The 20,119-nt window shown below is 48.5% G+C and overlaps 1 protein-coding gene across 1 annotated transcript in view; it reads left to right on the forward strand.

Moving 5' to 3' along the window:
- KSR2 (kinase suppressor of ras 2) overlaps positions 1 to 20,119 on the forward strand; it is a 396,776-nt gene that overhangs the window by 304,469 nt on the left and 72,188 nt on the right. Inside the window, exons 8-10 of the mRNA XM_060029378.1 lie at positions 6,991 to 7,056; positions 9,921 to 10,047; positions 19,224 to 19,392. Of these exons, the coding sequence (XP_059885361.1) occupies positions 6,991 to 7,056; positions 9,921 to 10,047; positions 19,224 to 19,392 (362 nt within the window). The remainder of the gene's footprint in view (positions 1 to 6,990; positions 7,057 to 9,920; positions 10,048 to 19,223; positions 19,393 to 20,119) is intronic.

A 20,119-nucleotide genomic window follows, 5' to 3' on the forward strand; every position in this document is an offset into this window, starting at 1 on the left:
CCCTGTTTAAAACCCTTCCTTACTTCCCCCTGGCTCTCAGGATAAAATCCAGTCTCCCGAGGAGACCCTGCACTATCCTTGTTTACCTCTCCTTCCTCCCTCCTCACCACTTCCCTCCTTATGCCTGGAGCTCCAGCTTCTCTGAGCCATCAGCAGGAGACATGCCCACCCACTGAGGATTCTTTGCACCCTAGTGCTTTAGCCTAGATCTTCCTTGCACAACTCTGCTAGTTCCCCAGGCTCAGCTCAGTTATCACTTTCTCCAGGAAGCCCTCCCTGACTCCCCTCAGTTCCAAGTACCATACCCCGCCCTTCATGATCATTCCATATAATATACTACATTGTGTTTGTCTATTTACCTGCGTGTCTCTCCGACCAGACTTTAAACTATTTGAGGGTAGGGCTGTGTCTGCTTTGTTCACTGTTTATACATCCAGGACGGGCACCATGCCTGACACATAGCAAGTACTCAGGAAATACTAGCTGGTGGAATACATCTCAAAAGAAGCCTCTGGAGGGAAAGTGGTTCTTCCGAACCCAAGACTCTGGAAACCTGGTTTCAATCCAAATGGGGTCATTTCTAGGAGGCAATTTTTTATATGATTTTTATTTTTCAATTTGTTAATGTGGTGTATCACATTGATTGATTTGCATATATTGAAGAATCCTTGCATTCCTGGGATAAACCCCACTTGATCATGGTGTATGATCCTTTTCATGTGCTGTTGGATTCTGTTTGCTAGTATTTTGTTGAGGATTTTTGCATCTATGTTCATCAGTGATATTGGCCTGTAGTTTTCTTTCTTTGTGACATCTTTGTCTGGTTTTGGTATCAGGGTGATGGTGGCCTCGTAGAATGAGTTTGAGAGTGTTCCTCCCTCTGCTATATTTTGGAAGAGTTTGAGAAGGATAGGTGTTAGCTCTTCTCTAAATGTTTGATAGAATTCACCTCTGAAGCCATCTGGTCCTGGGCTTTTGTTTGTTGGAAGATTTTTAATCACAGTTTCAATTTCAGTGCTTGTGATTGGTCTGTTTATATTTTCTATTTCTTCCTGGTTCAGTCTCGGAAGGTTGTGCATTTCTAAGAATTTGTCCACTTCTTCCAGGTTGTCCATTTTAGTGGCATACTGTTGCTTGTAGTAATCTCTCATGACCCTTTGTATTTCTTCAGTGTCAGTTGTTACTTCTCCTTTATCATTTCTAATTCTATTGATCTGAGTCTTCTCCCTCTTTTTCTTTATGAGTCTGGCTAATCGTTTATCAATTTTGTTTATCTTCTCAAAGAACCAGCTTTTAGTTTTATTGCTCTTTGCTATTGTTTCCTTCATTTCTTTTTCATTTATTTCTGATCTGATCTTTATGATTTCTTTCCTTCTGCTAACTTTGGGGTTTTTTTGTTCTTCTTTCTCTAATTGCTTTAGGTGTAAGGTTAGATTGTTTATTTGAGATGTTTCTTATTTCTTAAGGTAGGATTGTATTGCTATAAACTTCCCTCTTAGAACTGCTTTTGCTGCATCCATAGGTTTTGGGTCATCATGTTTTCATTGTCATTTGTTTCTAGGTATTTTTTGATTTCCTCTTTGATTTCTTCAGTAATCTCTTGGTTATTAAGTAGTGTATTGTTTAGCCTCCATGTGTTTGTATTTTTTACAGATTTTTTTCCTGTAATTGATATCTAGTCTCATAGCATTGTGGTTGGAAAAGATACTTGATATGATTTCAATTTTCCTAAATTTACCAAGGCTTGATTTGTGACCCAAGATATGATCTATCCTGGGGAACATTCCATGACCACTTGAGAAGAAAGTGTATTCTGTTGTTTTTGGATGGAATGTCCTATAAATATTAATTAAGTTCATCTTGTTTAATGTGTCATTTAAAGCTTGTGTTTCTGTATTTATTTTCATTTTGGATGATCTGTCCATTGGTGAAAGTGAGGTGTTAAAAGTCCCCTATTATGAATGTGTTTCTGTCAATTTCCCCTTTTATGGCTGTTAGTATTTGCCTTATGTATTGATGTGCTCCTATGTTGGGTGCATAAATATTTACAATTGTTATATCTTCTTCTTGGATTTATCCCTTGATCATTATGTAGTGTCCTTCTTTGTCTCTTCTAATAGTCTTTATTTTAAAGTCTATTTTGTCTGATATGAGAATTGCTACTCCAGCTGTTTTTCGATTTCCATTTGTATGGAATATGTTTTTCCATCCCCTCACTTTCAGTCTGTATGTGTCCCTAGGTCTGAAGGGGGTAATGATTTTGTTTAGTGATTTTGCAAGAAGGCTTAAGGAGCACTTAATGCAGTGTTGTGGGAAAAGGCGCACAGAGGCAGGGAGCGGGAAGGATAACCTGAGAGGGGAACTTGCTACCCTGTGATTGTATCTGCTGCCAGAGGGGGGGTCTTTCCAAGATGCTTATCCAGCCTTCACCTCCCAGTTTAAAACCCTTCCTTACTGTCTCTTGTAGACAGTGTGTATATGGGTCTTGTTTTTGTATCCATTCAGCCAGTCTATGTCTTTTGGTTGGAGCATTTAATCCATTTACATTTAAGGTAATTATCAATATGTATGTTCCTATTAGGAGGCAACTTCGAGGTGATGGGACGAGTGGAAAGATGTTCATGTTTGAAAGGACAAGAGATAGCTTTATATACCCATCTAGGTAGTAAACTCCTTTCTAGATGATTCTAAGAAAGATTGTTAAAGAAAGAATTCTTGTCTTATTTTATTATACACCCCCAGTGCCTCTCACAGCACCTGACATGAGGAGGAAGGTGATGATGTTTTTTGCATGCGTGAATGAATGGTTATCCTGACTCTGCCATTTACTATCTGTATGATTGGGCTGCTTCCTGAGCCTCAGTCTTTTTGACTGTAAAACGGGCACGGGTGCAGCATTATCCATTGCTCACGGGATTGTTCTTCAGAGTTGTACAGGGTTATGTAAGAGCGCCTGGCCCCAAATTGGTGTTTGCTTAACGTTTCCTCAATTAGATATCGGGGGCCAGGTTTTTAAAACATTCCATTTGCACTCCGGAAGGAAAGGCGGTGCCTTCTCAGGTGGGTTGCAACGTGAGCTGGTGTGAGATGAGAGAAAGGACCAGGGATTTGGGCTGCTTGGAGCAAACTTTTCATAAACTGGTTAGAATCCCCCATGAACCATTTGAAATGAACGTGACTGTGTTCACCAGCAAGAGTCTTGGGGGCCTCTCCTCCGGGAAGGCCACCCTTCTTGATTCCAGCCTCACACCGGTCTCCGGGCTTGCGTCTGCTCCATGGGGCTGCTGGGGGGCCAGGACGAATCCATTAAGAAAATGGCAGAGCTGCTCATAAAAGGGGCCGTTTGTCCCCATGGTTCCCGGGCAAGATCCATGGAAGTCCAGTTTGCCTGTGGTCAGACCCCTGTCCCCCACCTCCCCGTCGGGGAGGAAGGAGGGCAGAAGGAAGGGAATGCTGAAGGGGACGTGTTTGCACTTCACACTCTGCAAGGGATACAATTTATAAGAAATAGAAATCGTTTTAAAAAATTGATGGAGACTATTAAGGGCCCCACACGAGGGACATTCGAAGGGCTTTCCCTGCTGCTGGGCTTGCCTTCCTTTTTCTTTCTCTCCTCCTCTCTCCCTCCACCTCTCCAATATCTGTTCAGCATGTATCATGCACCAGCCACCAGACCAGGCACTGAAGGCGGGGTAGGGAAGGTTGCTGCAAAGATGAGGAAGACCCAGATCCTGCCCCCAAGATAAATTCACATATTTACTTTTCAGACAGAGAGGATGTCTCATTCGGCCAGCAGCTCCTTTGGAGAATGAGATATCCCACGTAAGCAACTTTTCTTGATAACTGAAGCTTATCCTGTTAGCCTTTGAATTTGAAAACACTAAGCTCTTTTCCATGAAAGTTTTAAATAAACCCTTTCCAAGTTTCCAAGCTGTCTGAGGCTCGCATGGCATTCCCCGTGTGCCCTCAAGTGTGCCTTAGCCCTGCCCGCAGGGACGCTGACTTATTTGCTGCCCAGGTGCGCACCACTTAGGCATTTTCTCACTGGATCCTCATGGCAGTTTTGCAGGTGAGGAACCCGGAACCTAACAAAGCAGACGGATGCCCCCTTAGTCTAGAAAGGGTAGATTCAAGCTCAGGTTGGCTGAATTCCGAAGCCCAGGCTTTTCACCACTTCTGGAACCACATACGACCTTTCCCTGGTGCCTGGAGTTGATCAGAGCCACCATCCCAACTCATGGTGCTCCTCTGGACCACGTCTGGTATGGAGGTTTGTCCAGGGTGGTCAGCTGTGTCCTGCCCACCCCTCCCTTTTCCTCCATGTGGAACGGAGCGCAAGGAGGACCAAACTCCTGGGCTCAAGGGACACACGAGGGACAGGGAACAGAGGACTTGGTTTTGGTGTGAGAACTTTGGGACAGACCACGTCGCTGTTCTGAACCTCCTTTAATAATCGTGGTGTCTTAGTTGGGCTCCCCTGTTTCTACAGACTTTGAGACAGGGATTTGAGGGCACATGGTTTCTTTGAGAAGTGATCCCGGGCCACACCAGCAGGGGAGTAGGGGAGCGAGACAGGGAGGGGAAGAAAGGCAGCCTGTCCTGGGTCCTGGAAGAGCGGGTGACGGCTATGGGCACCTCGGGTCCAGCCCCACATCGACACACCCCAAGGGAGAGGGTACTGGGCGGTCCATCAACCAGTTCCCACCCGGAGTTCTTTCAGGGCTCCAGGCAGTCCAGCCGGCCCACATTCCCAGCCAGAGAAAGTCCTCCAGCAGAGGGTCTTAGGGGCTTGTGGAACACTGCATCAACTAGCAGTAAAAGCGACAACTCCCACAATAAAAACGAGAGTACCTGCAACTTCAAGTGCTTGTCCTGGGCACCTTACTTCTGTCGTATCACTAATCTCCTCTGCCACCCTATGAGACAGATGCTATGATCGTCCCCACTTTTTTTTTTTTTTTTTTTTTTTTTTTTTTTGCGGTACGCGGGCCTCCCACTGCCGTGGCCTCTCCCGCTGTGGAGCACAGGCTCCGGACGCGCAGGCCCAGTGGCCATGGCCCACAGTCCCAGCCGCTCCATGGCATGTGGGATCCTCCCGGACCGGGGCACGAACCCACGTCCCCTGCATCGGCAGGCAGACTCTCAACCACTGCGCCACCAGGGAAGCCCCCCACTTTTTTTTTTTATACCTCTTTATTGGTTCACAATGTTGTGTTGCTTTCTGCTGTACAACAAAGTGAATCAGCTATATGCACACATATATCCCCATATCCCCTCCCTCTTGTGTCTCCCTCCCACCCTCCCTATCCCACCCCTCCAGGTCGTCACAAAGCACCGAGCTGATCTCTCACGCTATGCAGCAGCTTCCCACCAGCCATCCATTTTACACCTGGTAGTGTATGTATGTCCATGCCACTCTCTCACTACGTCCCAGCCTCCCCTTCCCCCCCGTGACCTCAAGTCCATTCTCAACGTCTGCATCTTTATTCCTGCCCTACCACTAGGTTCATCAGTACCATTTTTCTAGATTCCATATATTATATGTGTTAGCGTACGGTATTTCTTTTTCTCTTTCTGACTTACTTCACTCGTATGACAGACTCTAGGTCCATCCACCTCACTACAAATAACTCAATTTCGTTACTTTTTTATGTCTGAGTGACATTCCATTGTATATATGTGCCACATCTTCTTTATCCATTCGCCTGTCGATAGACATTTAGGTTGTCCCCACTTTACAGATGAGGAAACTGAGGCTCAGAGCAGGTCAGTGACTTCCCCAGCTTGTCACAGCCAGGAAGTGGTGTCAGGCTTTGAACTCAGATTTCTTCTGTATATTATCCTGATACCACTTCCTTTTATTTATTTATTTATTTTTTGGTGGGGGTGTGGAGGGGGGAGGACCCTGCCTTCTGGAAGGTTTAGGCATCCAGACACCTCTCATCTGGGAAGTAGAATGTATCCTTCTTCTACTGTGGTCCTTGAGCCGTGGCGTGCACTTGCTGAAAACTCACATTCCCAGCACTTCCTGAGTCGGAACCCGAGAGGGTATGCCTTGGGAATCTGATTCTGAAGCAGGTGGTTTACTGATAAATTGCGTGCTAGTAGCTCTTTTCTTTCATGGGCAGTGAAAAGGAAAAGTCTAACTGGGGTGGAATCATGCGTGTTTCCTGCTGGAAAAATGAGCAAGGTGACATCTTGGATTTGTCTCAAAGGAAGACATTTTGACTCTAAACTCTTAAACTTAATACCTCTAAAACTTAATACCTGTTACTGATCTCATCCTCATTGGAAGCCTTGGTTGGCTGTCTCCTATAGCATGAGCCTTTAAGAAAAAATGATGCCACCTCTGGCACCACTGACCCAGGGTTTCTGCCAGGACAAGTCAGTTAATCTCAGTTTTTCCATCTGTAAAATGGGAAGAATAATAATACCTATTTCATGACGGTGTTATAAAGATCTAATGGCATAGCATCTATAGAATGTTTAGTGCAATGCCTGGCAAATGAGTCTTCAAGTAAGTTGGTGATGATTATTAGGGTTGAATGATGATGATGATAAACATAGACTGATAGATAACAATGTCTTTCAAAGCATGAAGTCCAAGTGGGCACTGTTGGTGAGACAGTTGCTACCAACTCTTGGACGACCCAGCACTGACCCGTGAGTGTGGGATGGCAGCAAACTCTCTCCAGAGTTAAGTTCCTAGGTTCCAAGGGTATGCCTTTGCAGTAGCTGCCCTATCTCGTCTCATGTCTTGGTATCCACAGCGCCCAGAGCTTTCTGAACCATTGGTGTGTCCCATCCACCCATCCATCTACCCAACCATACATCCACCCACCCATCCATCTACCCATCCATCCACCCATCCATCCATCCACCAGTCCATCTACCCATCCATCCATCCATCCATCCACCAGTCCATCTAAACATCCATCCATTCACCCATCTATCCGTCCATCCATCCTTCTCGCTCTTTCTCTCTCTCAGGTTAAAGTGCCACAACAAATGCACCAAAGAAGCCCCACCCTGTCATCTCCTGATCATCCAGCGAGGAGGTAAGTATTTAACACTTACTGCCCTGGGGTTGGCGGGGGGGGGGTGCTCCTGCAGGCCTTCCGAGATAGCTGTCCCATCCAGCTCACCTCTGGATACCCCTTGACCCTTGACCCTTGCCTGTCTCATTTCTTTCCCTCTGACACCCTTCCTCCTGACATCTGTCTCCTTAATCCACCTCCCATGCCTGTTCTCCCTATTCTTTGTCCCCATTCTGGTCTCTCTGATACTTTAGCCCCCAGATTCATCGACCCCTCCCTAAGTCTTTTTCTCTCATTCGTGTCCTCTTTCCTAATTTTTACTCTCCTCTCTTTCCCCCAATCCCATTCCTTTCCCTTCCCACTTGAAAAGAGTCCTAGCTGAGTGTTTTCCGTTATGTGCTCTTCAGACTCGGTCATTTGGCCCTGCAGAAGTAGGCATAGGGAGGGGGCTTGCTCGGGCCTGTTGGTTTGGGCCATCTGTGTTCCATCTCCTGGGGCCCTGGGAGTGTCTGGGCCAACCTGTCTAGGCAGGGAGCCAGCTGCTACCTCTGGGAAGCCACTACCAGCCTCCTACCAGGCAAGAGCAAGACCAGTTTAATGAGAAGGAAAGGCTTTTCCCTGTCTGCTAGGGATTCAGTTGGAGGCCTTGCATTCCAGCTTTCAAAATAGTTCCCCCAGTTCTTGGCCTGTGGGGTAGTTATTCCCAGACTCCATTATCCACACTGCACTTCATCCACCGGAGGATCCTGTAGGCCTGTGCTGTTCAATACAGTAGCTACCAGCCATATCTGACTATTTAAATTTAGATGTATTACAATGAAATAAAAATAAAAACGTAATTACTCTGTCACACCAGCCACATTTCAGGGGCTCCATATTGGAGAGTACAGATACAGAACACATTCATCATTGCAGAAAGTTCTACTGGACATCATTAGTGCAGACGCTTACTCTTGCAGCGGTGGTACGTGGGCCAGCAGCAGCACGGGAATCGCCCGGGAGCTTATTAGAAATGCACAACTTCTGGCCTCACTCCAGATCGTGCATTTTAAACAGCTTCTACTGGCAACTTCTCTACGCTTTAAAGAAGCACTGCTCTAGAGGAGAAGCTGCAAACTCAGATGCCTGCCAGGTACCCTAAGTGAGAGCCGCTGGCCAGGCGGGGCCGTGCACAGTGGAGAGAGAGCCAGGCGCCGTCCAGAGAGGATGGCCACTCCAGCAGTGTGGACCTGCATTGTACCGTTTCTCGTGTTTCAAAGAAAAGCCCCAATAGTTTTATGTGCCGTATACTTATTTTTAAATGTTAACAACTTGTTAAAATTGTTAAAATTCTTGCTGGCGTCCTCCCTGCCACCCCCCACCTATAGGTTGGATGGAGGCCTAGTGCCAACTTTGGGGAACACAACTCGCTAATCCTCGTCCTCCGCCACCCCTCCCAGCCCTTCCGGCCTCGGGTCAGTGTAGGCTCAGGGGACTCTACCCTGGTCTTGAATGAACCCAAGGGAAACTTAAAGAAGGAGGTAGATTGCTGTCAAAAAGTGCTGGCACGTCTTCCAGAGCCAACGGGCCATCGGTTTTCGATGATCTTTGCATCGCTTTCCTCCACGAGGAGAGAAGATTGTAAGAGAAGGAAAAGTCTTCACCTCCTTTCTCTTGCCCCTTCCCACCTCATATCCTTAATTAAGAACCATCTGTTCCTTGAACAACTGTATACACGCCGTGAGGCTATTTTAAACCTGAATTCTCACCACTCCTGAGCCCTTGTCTTGGGTCAACTTTGTCGAGGAAATCGCCTCCCGCCGGACTCCCCTCCACCGTGGTCTCTGCTGGAGCCCGACTCCCGCATGGAGACCAGGACCAGCCTGCTGGGAAGCGACCCACTCTCAGACACTGACATCGGAAGAAGGGCTCCCTCCCACCCACCTTCAGGATGCCCCCTTTACTCAAAGGTGGCAGGTGCCTGTACACACGAAGCAAACGGAACTTTCCAGAGGTCCACCAGCTTCTTGTTCTACCCACCCCCCTTTGGTAGGAAGTTGAAAATATAGTTGGTTTCCATGGTGATGGCAGCCCAGGCTTAAGAGAGAAATTAAACCCCTGGGTCAGTCCAAAGCTTTAACTTTTCCACGAACACCCCCAGCCCCACAATAAAAAACAGCTAACAAGTAACATTACCAGGCATCACATTTGAATGCAAGCTTCTTGCTCTGCCCCTCCCGGCGGTCCCTGTAAATAGTAAGTAACAGGGAGAGGGGCTCAGGTGATGTGGTTTGGATCAGGACACATTCATTTAGCATCGCCTGTGTGCCCAGCTTTGTGCCTTTAGGGATGATGCAAAGGGGAAGCTGGGAAGCTGAGACTTTCCTTCAGGGATCCATGGTGACCTGTTTAGCACAGATGTATTTTGACTGCTACAGACTGCTCGGGCCTGAGAAATCCCACAGGCGACCCAAGATGATCCTCACACCCAGCTTAGATGTGGGAGGGACAGATGGCCACAATGAGCCTGTTGACTGATGACAGCCCCTGAGAAATCAGGAGCCGCTTGTCTTTCAAAGGAGGTTTAATTCTGAAATGAACGCCAATGTGAAACAATTGTGGTATTGGGGAAAAAAACTCCGATAGCTTCAGTTTCATTGTAATAATTTTTAATCGTCAAAAGCCATATATTGACAACACAAACATTTTAGAAACCACAGAGAATGCAGATAGTGGGAAAAGTGTCCCAGTATCATGACATAACACGGTGACTATCATTTTTAGGGAATCCCTTCCAGTCTTGGGGGTGGGCCTTTGAGGTGGGGTCAGAGCTCTGCTCTCCTGACGTGACAGTACAGAGCAAAAGTGGTACTTAAATTCCCACATCACTGTTTTTACCCCTACGGATCCAGCAAGGTTAGTCCGGACAGAGTCCGTTCCGTGTGACATCAACAACCCTCTACGAAAGCCACCCCGGTATTCGGACCTGCACATCAGCCAGACGCTCCCTAAAACCAACAAAATCAACAAGGTGAGACTGGAGTTCTGTTGGGAAGGGGCGTGCTGGGGCTGCCGCTGCCAGACAAGGGACAGGAGGGGGGGAAGGTTCTTGAACAGGACTCGGCAGATTGACCTGGGAGCATTGCCCTTACTTCCCAGCCCACCTAGGCTCTCCTCATTCTGTGCGGTTTGTGTCTAGAAAAGTCGGGGGGGCATCCAGCCATCAGTGCAGAGTGAGTGTGCCAGAAATCTCCCTAATTTAGAGAGAGGGCACCTGGCAATGAGAATGAAGGAGCGTGTTGACGGGGCACAGTAGAGATGGGAGGAGAGCCTGAGAGGGGGTCCTTCGTGGTGCAGACTCCGCCCTCTTTCCTCTGAGATGTTTCATCCTCTGCCAGGATGAGCTTCGCAGGTGGTTCTGTGCTTTCTCACGCATCTGTTGAATCCAGCCACCAAGGGACAAGAATCTGTTTCTGAGCTCCTGCTGGAGACCGGGTGGATGGATCTGTGTGGGGACCACAGGCTCCGAGCCCTAGCTAGCCTGGTCGGCTTCAGGCTGGTCCTCAGACGGTGGTCAGCAGCGGGCTTCTCTGTGCCTCTTTCTTGCCAATGTGGCCTGGAAACTTCCAGTGTGATTTCCATGTCCTTTGTTTGGTCTGTTGGTGGAAGAGCACCAAAGCGATCCCAGGGACACTTCCAACCTCACGGAAGGAGCAAAGGTAACATAAGCCAACAGGTGATTTCTCAAGCCCTACGGTGCCTCCGTGCACTGTCTGGAAGGTGGATAAAATGCGGGTCAATCCAAGCGTGTGGGAAGTCACCAGCCTGTGTTCAGGACCCAGATGAGTGTCATGGTGGCCGTGTGACCTCTCGCCGGCAAGGCATACTCTCCCTTCTCTGCATAAGGCTGGAGAGGGCCTTCCTCCCTCCCCGATCCACTCTCCACACAGCAGCCAGAATGATTCTTTTTTTTTCTTACTTTTTTTTTTAACATCTTTATTGGAGTATAATTGCTTTACAGTGATGTGTTAGTTTCTGCTTTATAACAAAGTGAATCAGCTATACATATACATATATCCCCATATCTCCTCCCTCTTGCATCGCCCTCCCATCCTCCCTAATCCCCCCCCAGGTGGTCCCAAAGCACCGAGCTGATCTCCCTGTGCTATGCGGCTGCTTCCCACCAGCTATCTATTTTACATTTGGTGGTGTATATATGTCCATGCCACTCTCACTTCGTCCCAGCCTCCCCTTCCCCCTCCCCACGACAGAGTGATTCTTAATGAATGTAATTTGAATCACACCACCCCCTGCTTAAAAACCATCCCGTGGCTTTCTGTTGCGTGGAGGAAACAAATCATACTCCTCACTGCAGCCTGCAAGGCCATGCACAATTTGGTCCCTTCCTCCATCTCCGACCTCCCTTTCCAGACCTCCCCAACAAAGCCCATATGTCCTTTCTCTCTCATGCTGTCACCCACCGTTCTTACTACTGGATCTCAGTCATTCACCATCTGTCTCCTTGTGGCATTGTCTCAGGACTTGATGATGCAGCTTGGCCCCTGAAGTCAGGCAGACCTGGCAGCCAGTCTTGGGGCCTCCACTTACTCACTCTGAGACTCCGGGCAAGTAACTGAACCTCTCGCTGAGCCTCAGCTTTCCTGTGTGTAAAATGGGCGTGTTCCAGTTACCCACTGCTGTATAAACAAACGACCTCAAACTTAGTGATGGACGCCAACAGCTCTTTAATTATGCTCATGGGGATCAGGGTCAGGGATTGGGAAAGGGGTACAGTGGGGATGGTTTGTCTCTGCTTCATGATGTCCAGCTGCGAAAAGCTCACGCAGCTGGGGGCTGGAATCATCCAGAACAGGGATTGGCAAACTATGGTTTACAGGCCAAATCTAGCCCGCTGCCTGTTTTTGGGAAATAAATTATACTGGGACAAGCCACACCCATATTTTCTATGGCTGCTTTCATGCTTCAAGGGCAGAATTGAGTAGTTACAACGAAGACCGCTTGGCTCACAGAGCCTAAACCACAGGATGGTTTAGCCATTTCAAGAAAAAGTTGGCCAACCCCTGATCGAGAGGCTCCTCCACTCACATATCTGGTGCTGGGATGAGTCAAAGGCTGAGCTCAACAGAGACTCATCGGGAGCAACTACATGTGGTCTTGCCTTGTGGCTTGGGCTTCCTCACAATATGGCTGCTTCAGGGCAGTCAGGCTTCTTACATGGCACCTCAGGGCTCGAACAGCAACTGTCCTAGCAAACAAGCTGGAAGCTGCAAAGGCTTTTTCATAACCTAGCAATATAAAAGCCCATGCGTTGTCTTGGCTTGTCTCTAGCCAAGGGCTGGCAGTGTCAGTTCTGCTGCACTCTACCGATGGAAGCAGTCACAAGCCTACTCAGATTTAAGGGGAGGAGGCGTGATCTCACTTGTCAATGGGAAGAATCCAAGGAATTTGTGACCGTTTTTGAAAATGTCCCCGGTAAGCAAACAGAGCACCAACCCCAGAGAGTTATTGTGGGGATGAAATGAAATAATCAACATAAAGCACTTAAGAGAGGTTCCTGGCACATGGTAAGCGTACAGGAGATTCTAGTTATTTTTATCAGCTTAAATCTTGGGCTTCCAATAATAATGTCCGGCTGAGTCTGCTTTTCCTTTGTTATTTGTGAAAGATGTAGGTCTCCCTGCCGCTGGGGCTGGGGTGCTTAAGGGGCTTGAATGGTGAGGCTCCTGGGGAGTAACCGGGCACACCTATAACCATCCCGTCCTTTGTGACCTCTCGAGGGGCGAATGGCTCAGAGCCGTCTCGAGACCTTTCTCTCTGGCTTTACAGACGCAACGAACCTCTTGGTGTCAGATGGGACAGACGGATCGGTGACGGTGACATTGTTCTGCTTGTCTGCCAGCAGGAGCATTTGATAAGAGAAATAAATTAACCTCTATTTAGAAAGTGGCTTTGACATGAAGGTGGACAGGAGCTACCAGAGAGCTGGGTTATTGTTTCCCCTCTTTCTCTTCTCACTGGCTTCACGCAGATTCTTTCTGTCAGGCGATGATGTGGTTAGTGCAATAGATTTCTGAGCCAATTTGATCTGCAGATTTCCTTTTCATTGCTCTCTGTGTCTTCTCTTGTCTAGCTCTGTCAGTCCAGGTTCATAAGAGCCCAGCTTGTTCACCCAGCAAAATGATTTGAGTGTGCATTTTGGAGTCAGAAGGTCTGGGCTTGAAACTCAGTTTCTTCATATGCTCTGTGACCAGAGCAAGATCCTTCCGCCTTTGCTTTCCCCTCTGTAAAGTGGGCATTATAATAGTAGATGGTATTGGAGTTGTGGAGAGGAGTTGATGCTGTGTGTTATATGTCAGGAGTTTAGTCCCAACACTGGATCCTCAGGCCATGGCAGAGCTTGGTGATGAAGAAGACAGACGAGGAGGAGGGGGAAGAGGAGAAAGAGGAAGAGGGAGGAGAAGCAAGAACAGGAAGAAGAAAGAAGAGGAAGGAGGAGGGTGGGGAGGATGGAGGAGAAGCAGCAGCAGCATCTGCCGCTCCTGAGGGGACCAGTCTACAGTGTTTGTGCTTCCGCACCAAGGCATCAGAGGTCCCACCTGCAGTGGTGTCCGGAGCCGAAGATCTGCCCGCTGCAGGGAAGCTTTTTTTTTTTTTTTGCATCTTTATTGGAGTATAATTGCTTTACAGTGGTGTGTTAGTTTCTGCTTTATAACAAAGTGAATCAGTTATACATATACATATGTTCCCATATCTCTTCCCTCTTGCGTCTCCCTCCCTTCCACCCTCCATATCCCACCCCTCTAGGTGGTCACAAAGCACCGAGCTGATCTCCCTGTGCTATGCGGCTGCTTCCCACTAGCTATCTACCTTACATTTGGTAGTGTATATATGTCCATGCCACTCTCTCACTTTGTCACAGCTTACCCTTCCCCCTCCCCATATCCTCAAGTCCGTTCTCCAGTAGGTCTGTGTCTTTATTCCTGTCTTACCCCTAGGTTCTTCATGACATTTTCTTTTTCTTAGATTCCATATATATGTGTTAGCATACGGTATTTGTCTTTCTCTTTCTGACTTACTTCACTCTGTATGACAGACTCCAGGTCTATCCACCTCATTACAAATAGCTCAATTTCGTTTCTTTTTATGGCTGAGTAACATTCCATTGTATATATGTGCCACATCTTCTTCATCCATTCATCCGATGATGGACACTTAGGTTGTTTCCATCTCTGGGCTATTGTAAATAGAGCTGCAATGAACATTGTGGTACATGACTCTTTCTGAATGATGGTTTTCTCAGGCTATGAAGTGGCTGTGTGCTGGCTCTCCTTTACAGTTGGTTGCAAGGAACAGGCTCACCTCGGCCAGCTCAGCACAGGGAGTTGTCTATGGGAAGGATGGACACGGGGCAAGAAGAGAAAGGGGAATCACAGTTGAGGAGCTAGGTCTCCTGAAACTGGACATGGAGGACAGGCTTGTGCTCAGGCCAGCTGCTTGGACCCTCAGCAAGACCATGGGTCACTGTTCTGGCCCCCCATCATGACGGTGGCTCAGCTGCTATTTGTGGGTGCCCTCTGGTCTGGTACTGTTGACCGGTCTCCCCATCCTCTCCTCTCGTCTTTTGTCTCCATCACTGCTTCTGTGGCCGTAGACTTCCTACTCCCTGTAACCTCAGCCCGTTTGTTTTCTGGCCTGTCGTGGCTCTTCTGTTCCCTGGAACCTCATCTCTGCTCCACCTTTGCTCTGCTTTCCACTGTTCTTCCTCTTGGCCCTGCTCTGTTTATTCCACATCATAGGTAACTGACCAGCTGTCACGATGCCCTGACCTATGGTCTTGAGTTGGGAGTGGGCTATGGCAGTCACAAGACAAGGATGGCTGTTTAGGAGAGTCTGTTGGGTTGGAGGGTGAGGACGGTTTCCTTCGGAAAAGTCCACGGGAGAGAGAGTTACTGTCATGGGCATGTTCAAATCAGTGCACAGCTGGGTGAAGGGGGAACCTGGGAGGTGAATATGCTTCTGTTTGATTCTCAGAGTCAGATGCGAGTTTCTTATTACTTGGTTCGACCTTCTGTTTCTGCTTCTGGGCTGGAGATGGGGACCTGGGCCACTAACCCTCTGTATGACTCCAGCAAGTCACATCCCATCTCTGAGTCTCGGCGTCCCCATCTGTAGCACAAAGGGGTGGCACTGGATGGTCTCTGAAGGATGTTTCCACATCTAAACTGCACTCAGAAAGAGGAATTATGCTATGAGTCCTTCCCTTCATGATCTGGTAGAGTTTGAGTTTCCCTCTGCTGGAAGACAACCTCCAGCTGCTGCTCCCATTGGGACACAGGTCTGGGTCTGGCCCGAGGAAGGAATTTCCCATCCTGTTCAGCAGTTCTGCTGGGCAACGTGGGCACCACATGCAGCTTTCTCTTTGCCGATGCTGGTGATTCACATCAGCCCTGAGCCTCGGACATGAGAGAGACTCAATTCCTGCCATAACTGTTTCCTTCGTAGGAGCAGCTCCTGCTTCCCTCCCTCCCTTCATCTCTCCTTCCATCCCTCCTTCCTTTCCATTCATTGATTCATATCACATTTATTAGCCACCTCCTATGTTTTTGTTTCTGTGCTAAGTTCTGCAGATGCCAAGGTGAATAAGACACTGTCTCGTACGAGGAGATAAACCTTTTCCTCCTTCCCTCTCTCCTTCTCCTTCTCCCTCCCTCTCTTCATTTCTTTCTTTGTTCCTTCCTCTATCACACATTTTTCGAGGGACCGCACTGTTCCTGGCATATTGCTAAGTTCTGAGAATAGGGAGCTTCTAGCCTCGAGGATGAGACAGATAAGTAAGCCGAGAAGTGACTGTGTTGAAGTATCAACAGAAGCTGGGGCCAGTACCAGGAGCGAGCTAGTACCAGGCAACGCTAGTACTGGGAGCGAGCTAGTACCAGGCAGAGCTAGTACCAGAAGTGAGCTAGTACCAGGCAGGGCTAGTACCAGGAGTGCTGGAACCAGGAGCGAGCTAGTACCAGGCAACGCTAGTACCAGGAGCGAGCTAGTACCAGGCAGGGCTAGTACCAGGAGTGAGCTAGCACCAGGCAGCGCTAGTACCAGGAGCGAGCTAGTACCAGGAGCGAGCTAGTACCAGGCAGCGCTAGTACCGGGAGCGAGCTAGTACCAGGCAGGGCTAGTACCAGGAGGGCTGGAACCAGGAGCGAGCAATGTGCTGACCTGGTGGAGTGGGAGGTCAGGGGAACTTCTCAGAGGAGGGCCGGTCTGAGCTGGGCTTTGAAGAAAGAATAGGCATCTTGCAGGCAGACTGGACAAGGCGGGGCAGATATTCCAAGTAGAAATAACAACATGTCCCAAGCCTCGGAGATGTGAAATAGCCTGGTTTGCGTTGGGAACTGTGGACCGACCATTTGATGCGACTAAGGCAGTCATTGTAGGGATGAGAGAAGAGGAAGTGACGTAAGCCCAGGTCAAGCCTGAATGTGTACATCGTGGACCAACGTTTTCATTAAACATGCTGTGTCGTTGGAGCACAGTCTATATGCCAGTTCCTCCTAATGGGATGCTGTTTTTAGTACAAACCTTTGTACTTTTTTTAACTGATATAATGACTTTTTTGCAGAGCGTCTATGGAAACATCTTGAAATTTGCCAATCTGTGAGTAGAAGTTCAAAGAAGAGTGTTGATAGGACGGATAGATGCCTGACCTTCATTTCCCCTTGTCCCTCTACTGCCACGAACAGTCCCTAACTTCCTTTAAAAACCTCCTGTGCCCCATTGGGCTGTATGGGGCCTTCACAGCCCAACCACATAAATCTTAGCCTACATGTCACTGTCATATTATTCCTTATACTAACATGTCCATTGCCATTAAAATTTAGTTACTGTTAGATAAATTAGGATAGAATGAGAAGGCTGGCTTCCTGATGCCTTTCTACTAAAATCAGATCAGAATTACCTCCAAGGGGGTCTTGTGTGGAAGGTGGCTGGAATGAACCAAAGCATGACCTTGCCTGGAATCAGGAGTACTTTGTCCAAGGAATGTTTGTAGGAGTTTGATCCAGAAGAGCCACAGAGGATAACAACCTAGCTGTCCTTCAATGGAAGGTTGATCAAATAAACTGTGGTACATCCACGCCATGAAATACCACTCAGCAATAAAAAGGAACAGTCCATCGATGCATGCAGTAACTTGGATGACTCTCCAGAGAACTATTCTGAGTGGAAAAAGCCAATCCAAAAAGGTTACATACTATAGGATTCAATTTATAGAACATTCTTGAAATGACAAAATTATAGCAATGGAGAATAGGGTAGCGGTGCCAGGGATAAAAGATGGGAGGGAGGGGTGGTGAGGAGAGAGGGGGCAGTGGGTGTGGTTAGAAAAGGGCAACACGAGGGCCCCTTCTGGGGGTGGAACTGTTCTGTATCTTGACTGTATCGATTCAGTGTCCGGGTCATGATATTGTACCATAGTTTTGCAAGATGTTATCCTTGGAAAAAACTAAGTAAGAATGCATGGGATCCCTCTATTATTTCCTGCAACTACATGCAAATCTGCAGTTATCTCAAATAAAAAGCTTAATTGCAAGAGTAAACGCCGTCATCAATATAATCGCTACCGTTTGTTGATAGCAAAGTGCCTCAGCACAGTGCTCAGGGTGTAGGTACCTACATAACCTTAGTTAAACTTCGCAACAGATCCACACACAGTGGGTGTTCTTCGCCCACATGAAGGACAGGGAGAGACTGAAGCTCCCAGAGGGGAAGTCACTGCTGTGGAGGCAGTGTGACCGCGTGGGAGTGGGGTGGACTCTGAGAGGGGGACGTGCACAGCACCGGTTGAGCACGGGATGCCACTGGGCATCCAGATGGGGAATGTCCGTTCCCCACCCCACACTCCCCGCCCTCATATGCTGGTTGGTGTTTGCTACACCAGCTCTGGAGTTTGGCAGGTAAGCACACCTGTTGACTAATAACCAGATCACACAAAACCATCCTCGGGCACCTGGAGCCAAGCTGAACGGTGGGCCTCTGAGTAATGCAGGGACCAAGTGATCCATGTCCTGTGAGTGAACAGATTAGGGTTCCCCTGAGAGCTCTTAGCTCTGCTGGCTTTGAGAGGCAGGAACCCCTTTTCTGGGATGCTGAGGTTTGCTAGTGTTATTCCCATTTTACAGAGGGCAAAACTGAGGAATGGCGAGGTTAAGCATTTTGTTCAGGATGCGGGGGGAAGAGGTGGTCATGGGATTTTGAATCTGCCTTTGCCTCACTCTGGTTTCTGCTTGTAAGAGTTTGCTGGGGATGCTGGGTAGCTAAGACAAATTACCACAAACTGGGTAGCTAAGACAAAAGACGTTCTCTCACAGTCTGGAGTGCAGAAGTCTGAGATCGAGGTGTCGGCAGGGTTGGTTCTTTCTGGAGACTCTGAGGGAGAATCCATTCCATGCCTCTCTCCTTACTTTCGGTGGCTCCAGCAATCCTTGGCATTTCTTGGCTTCTAGAAGCATCAGTCTCCTGTCTACCCCTGTCTTCAAATCGCCTTTTCCTCTGTGTGTCTTTCCTTTTCTGTTTCTTATAAGGACACTTGACATTGGATTTAATGCCCCCCACGCCCAAATCCAGGATGATCTCATTTCAAAATCCCTGACCAGCGCCGTTCTGAGGGTGCACACACAGATTGTATCTTCCTCTTGACTTTAGAGCAGTTTCAAGGGCCGGAAGAGGCATTGCTGGTTCCAACTGAGATGCGAGGGAAGTTGCTGCAGGCTTGCTCTCACACTCTCTCTTGAGCTGTCAGGCTGTTGATTCTTTAATAAACACTCAGGATGCGAGGCGTTAGGATGGGAAGAACACTCTGGGCACCTCTGCGTGGGACTTTCCAAAATCAAAGAGGCGCAGGGAGCGTGACTGTCGCCTACATAGCTTTCATTATGTGGTAACCTTTCAGTCCGGGCTCCAAGCAGTGGACAGGAATTTGACCCCAGAAGCTGTCCCATCCGCAGCTGGATGCAACCTGGTGGGGATGATGAAGCAGGTGGGGGGACTTTGGAAGGATCTGGTGGTTGAGGAAAACGGAAGAGATGCTGTGGATGCTAGGGTGGGGTCTCTTCCTGTGCAACCCACCCTCACTGCTGTGTCTCTGCCTCTCTGTCGGCCCCTGCCCCCTGCCCTACTTTCTTCCTGCAGGACCACATCCCTGTTCCTTACCAGCCAGACTCTAGCAGCAATCCCTCGTCCACAACGTCCTCCACGCCCTCCTCGCCAGCGCCCCCGCTCCCTCCCAGTGCCACGCCGCCTTCTCCCCTACACCCTTCTCCGCAGTGCACAAGGCAGCAGAAGAACCTCAACCTGCCAGGTACCTCCATGCTTGGGAAGCTACAGGGGGGCGCTCTGGGTTCGTGCCAGAGCCATTTCCGGACTAGTCCATGCGTAAAGGCAATGAGGTGGAAGCATATGGATTGAGCCTTACCATATGCAGGGCAGTTGCTACATATTACCTTATTTGATCTTTAGAGTAGCCATAACGTAAGTACGATCAGCTCCATTTTACAGATGAGGAAACAGAGGCTCAGAGAGGTAAAGGGACTCTTAGAGACTCAGTCTTTTGGGAAACAGCAACCCAGAGTCTCCACCTAAGTCTGAGTCACAGGGGGAGCCATTGGCTCTGGAGCTGGCCGTTGTCTTATGAGCTAAATCAGTTGAAACTGGCAACAGGGCTGCATTCTGAGTCCTACCCCAGACATCAGGACAGGGCTCTGAATGAGCGGGCTGGCGTCCGATATTCCGTATCCAGCTCTCTCATGTCCCTGACCTGTGACCTCTGACTTCAGTTTTCTCATCTCTGAAAGGATATAGGTGGACGAGAGGACCCAGAGGGTCTTCCAGCTCACAAACTCCAGGGCACTCGGCTGCTGACCTGAGACTATGTGCTGGGCTGTGAGATGGTGGAGAGGCCGTCATGTGATGATTTGGCTTCCCGGACTTAAGAAAGGGCTCTCTCTCTGCTCCTAGGCAGGCCAGACCTAAGAGTCTTCCTACCCCTTCCGGGGCCCGGCCCAGCCCACTTGCCGTTCTAGGGCCCC

Source organism: Delphinus delphis, chromosome 13 (assembly GCF_949987515.2).
Source record: "Delphinus delphis chromosome 13, mDelDel1.2, whole genome shotgun sequence".
In the NCBI taxonomy this organism is placed as follows: Eukaryota; Metazoa; Chordata; class Mammalia; order Artiodactyla; family Delphinidae; genus Delphinus; species Delphinus delphis.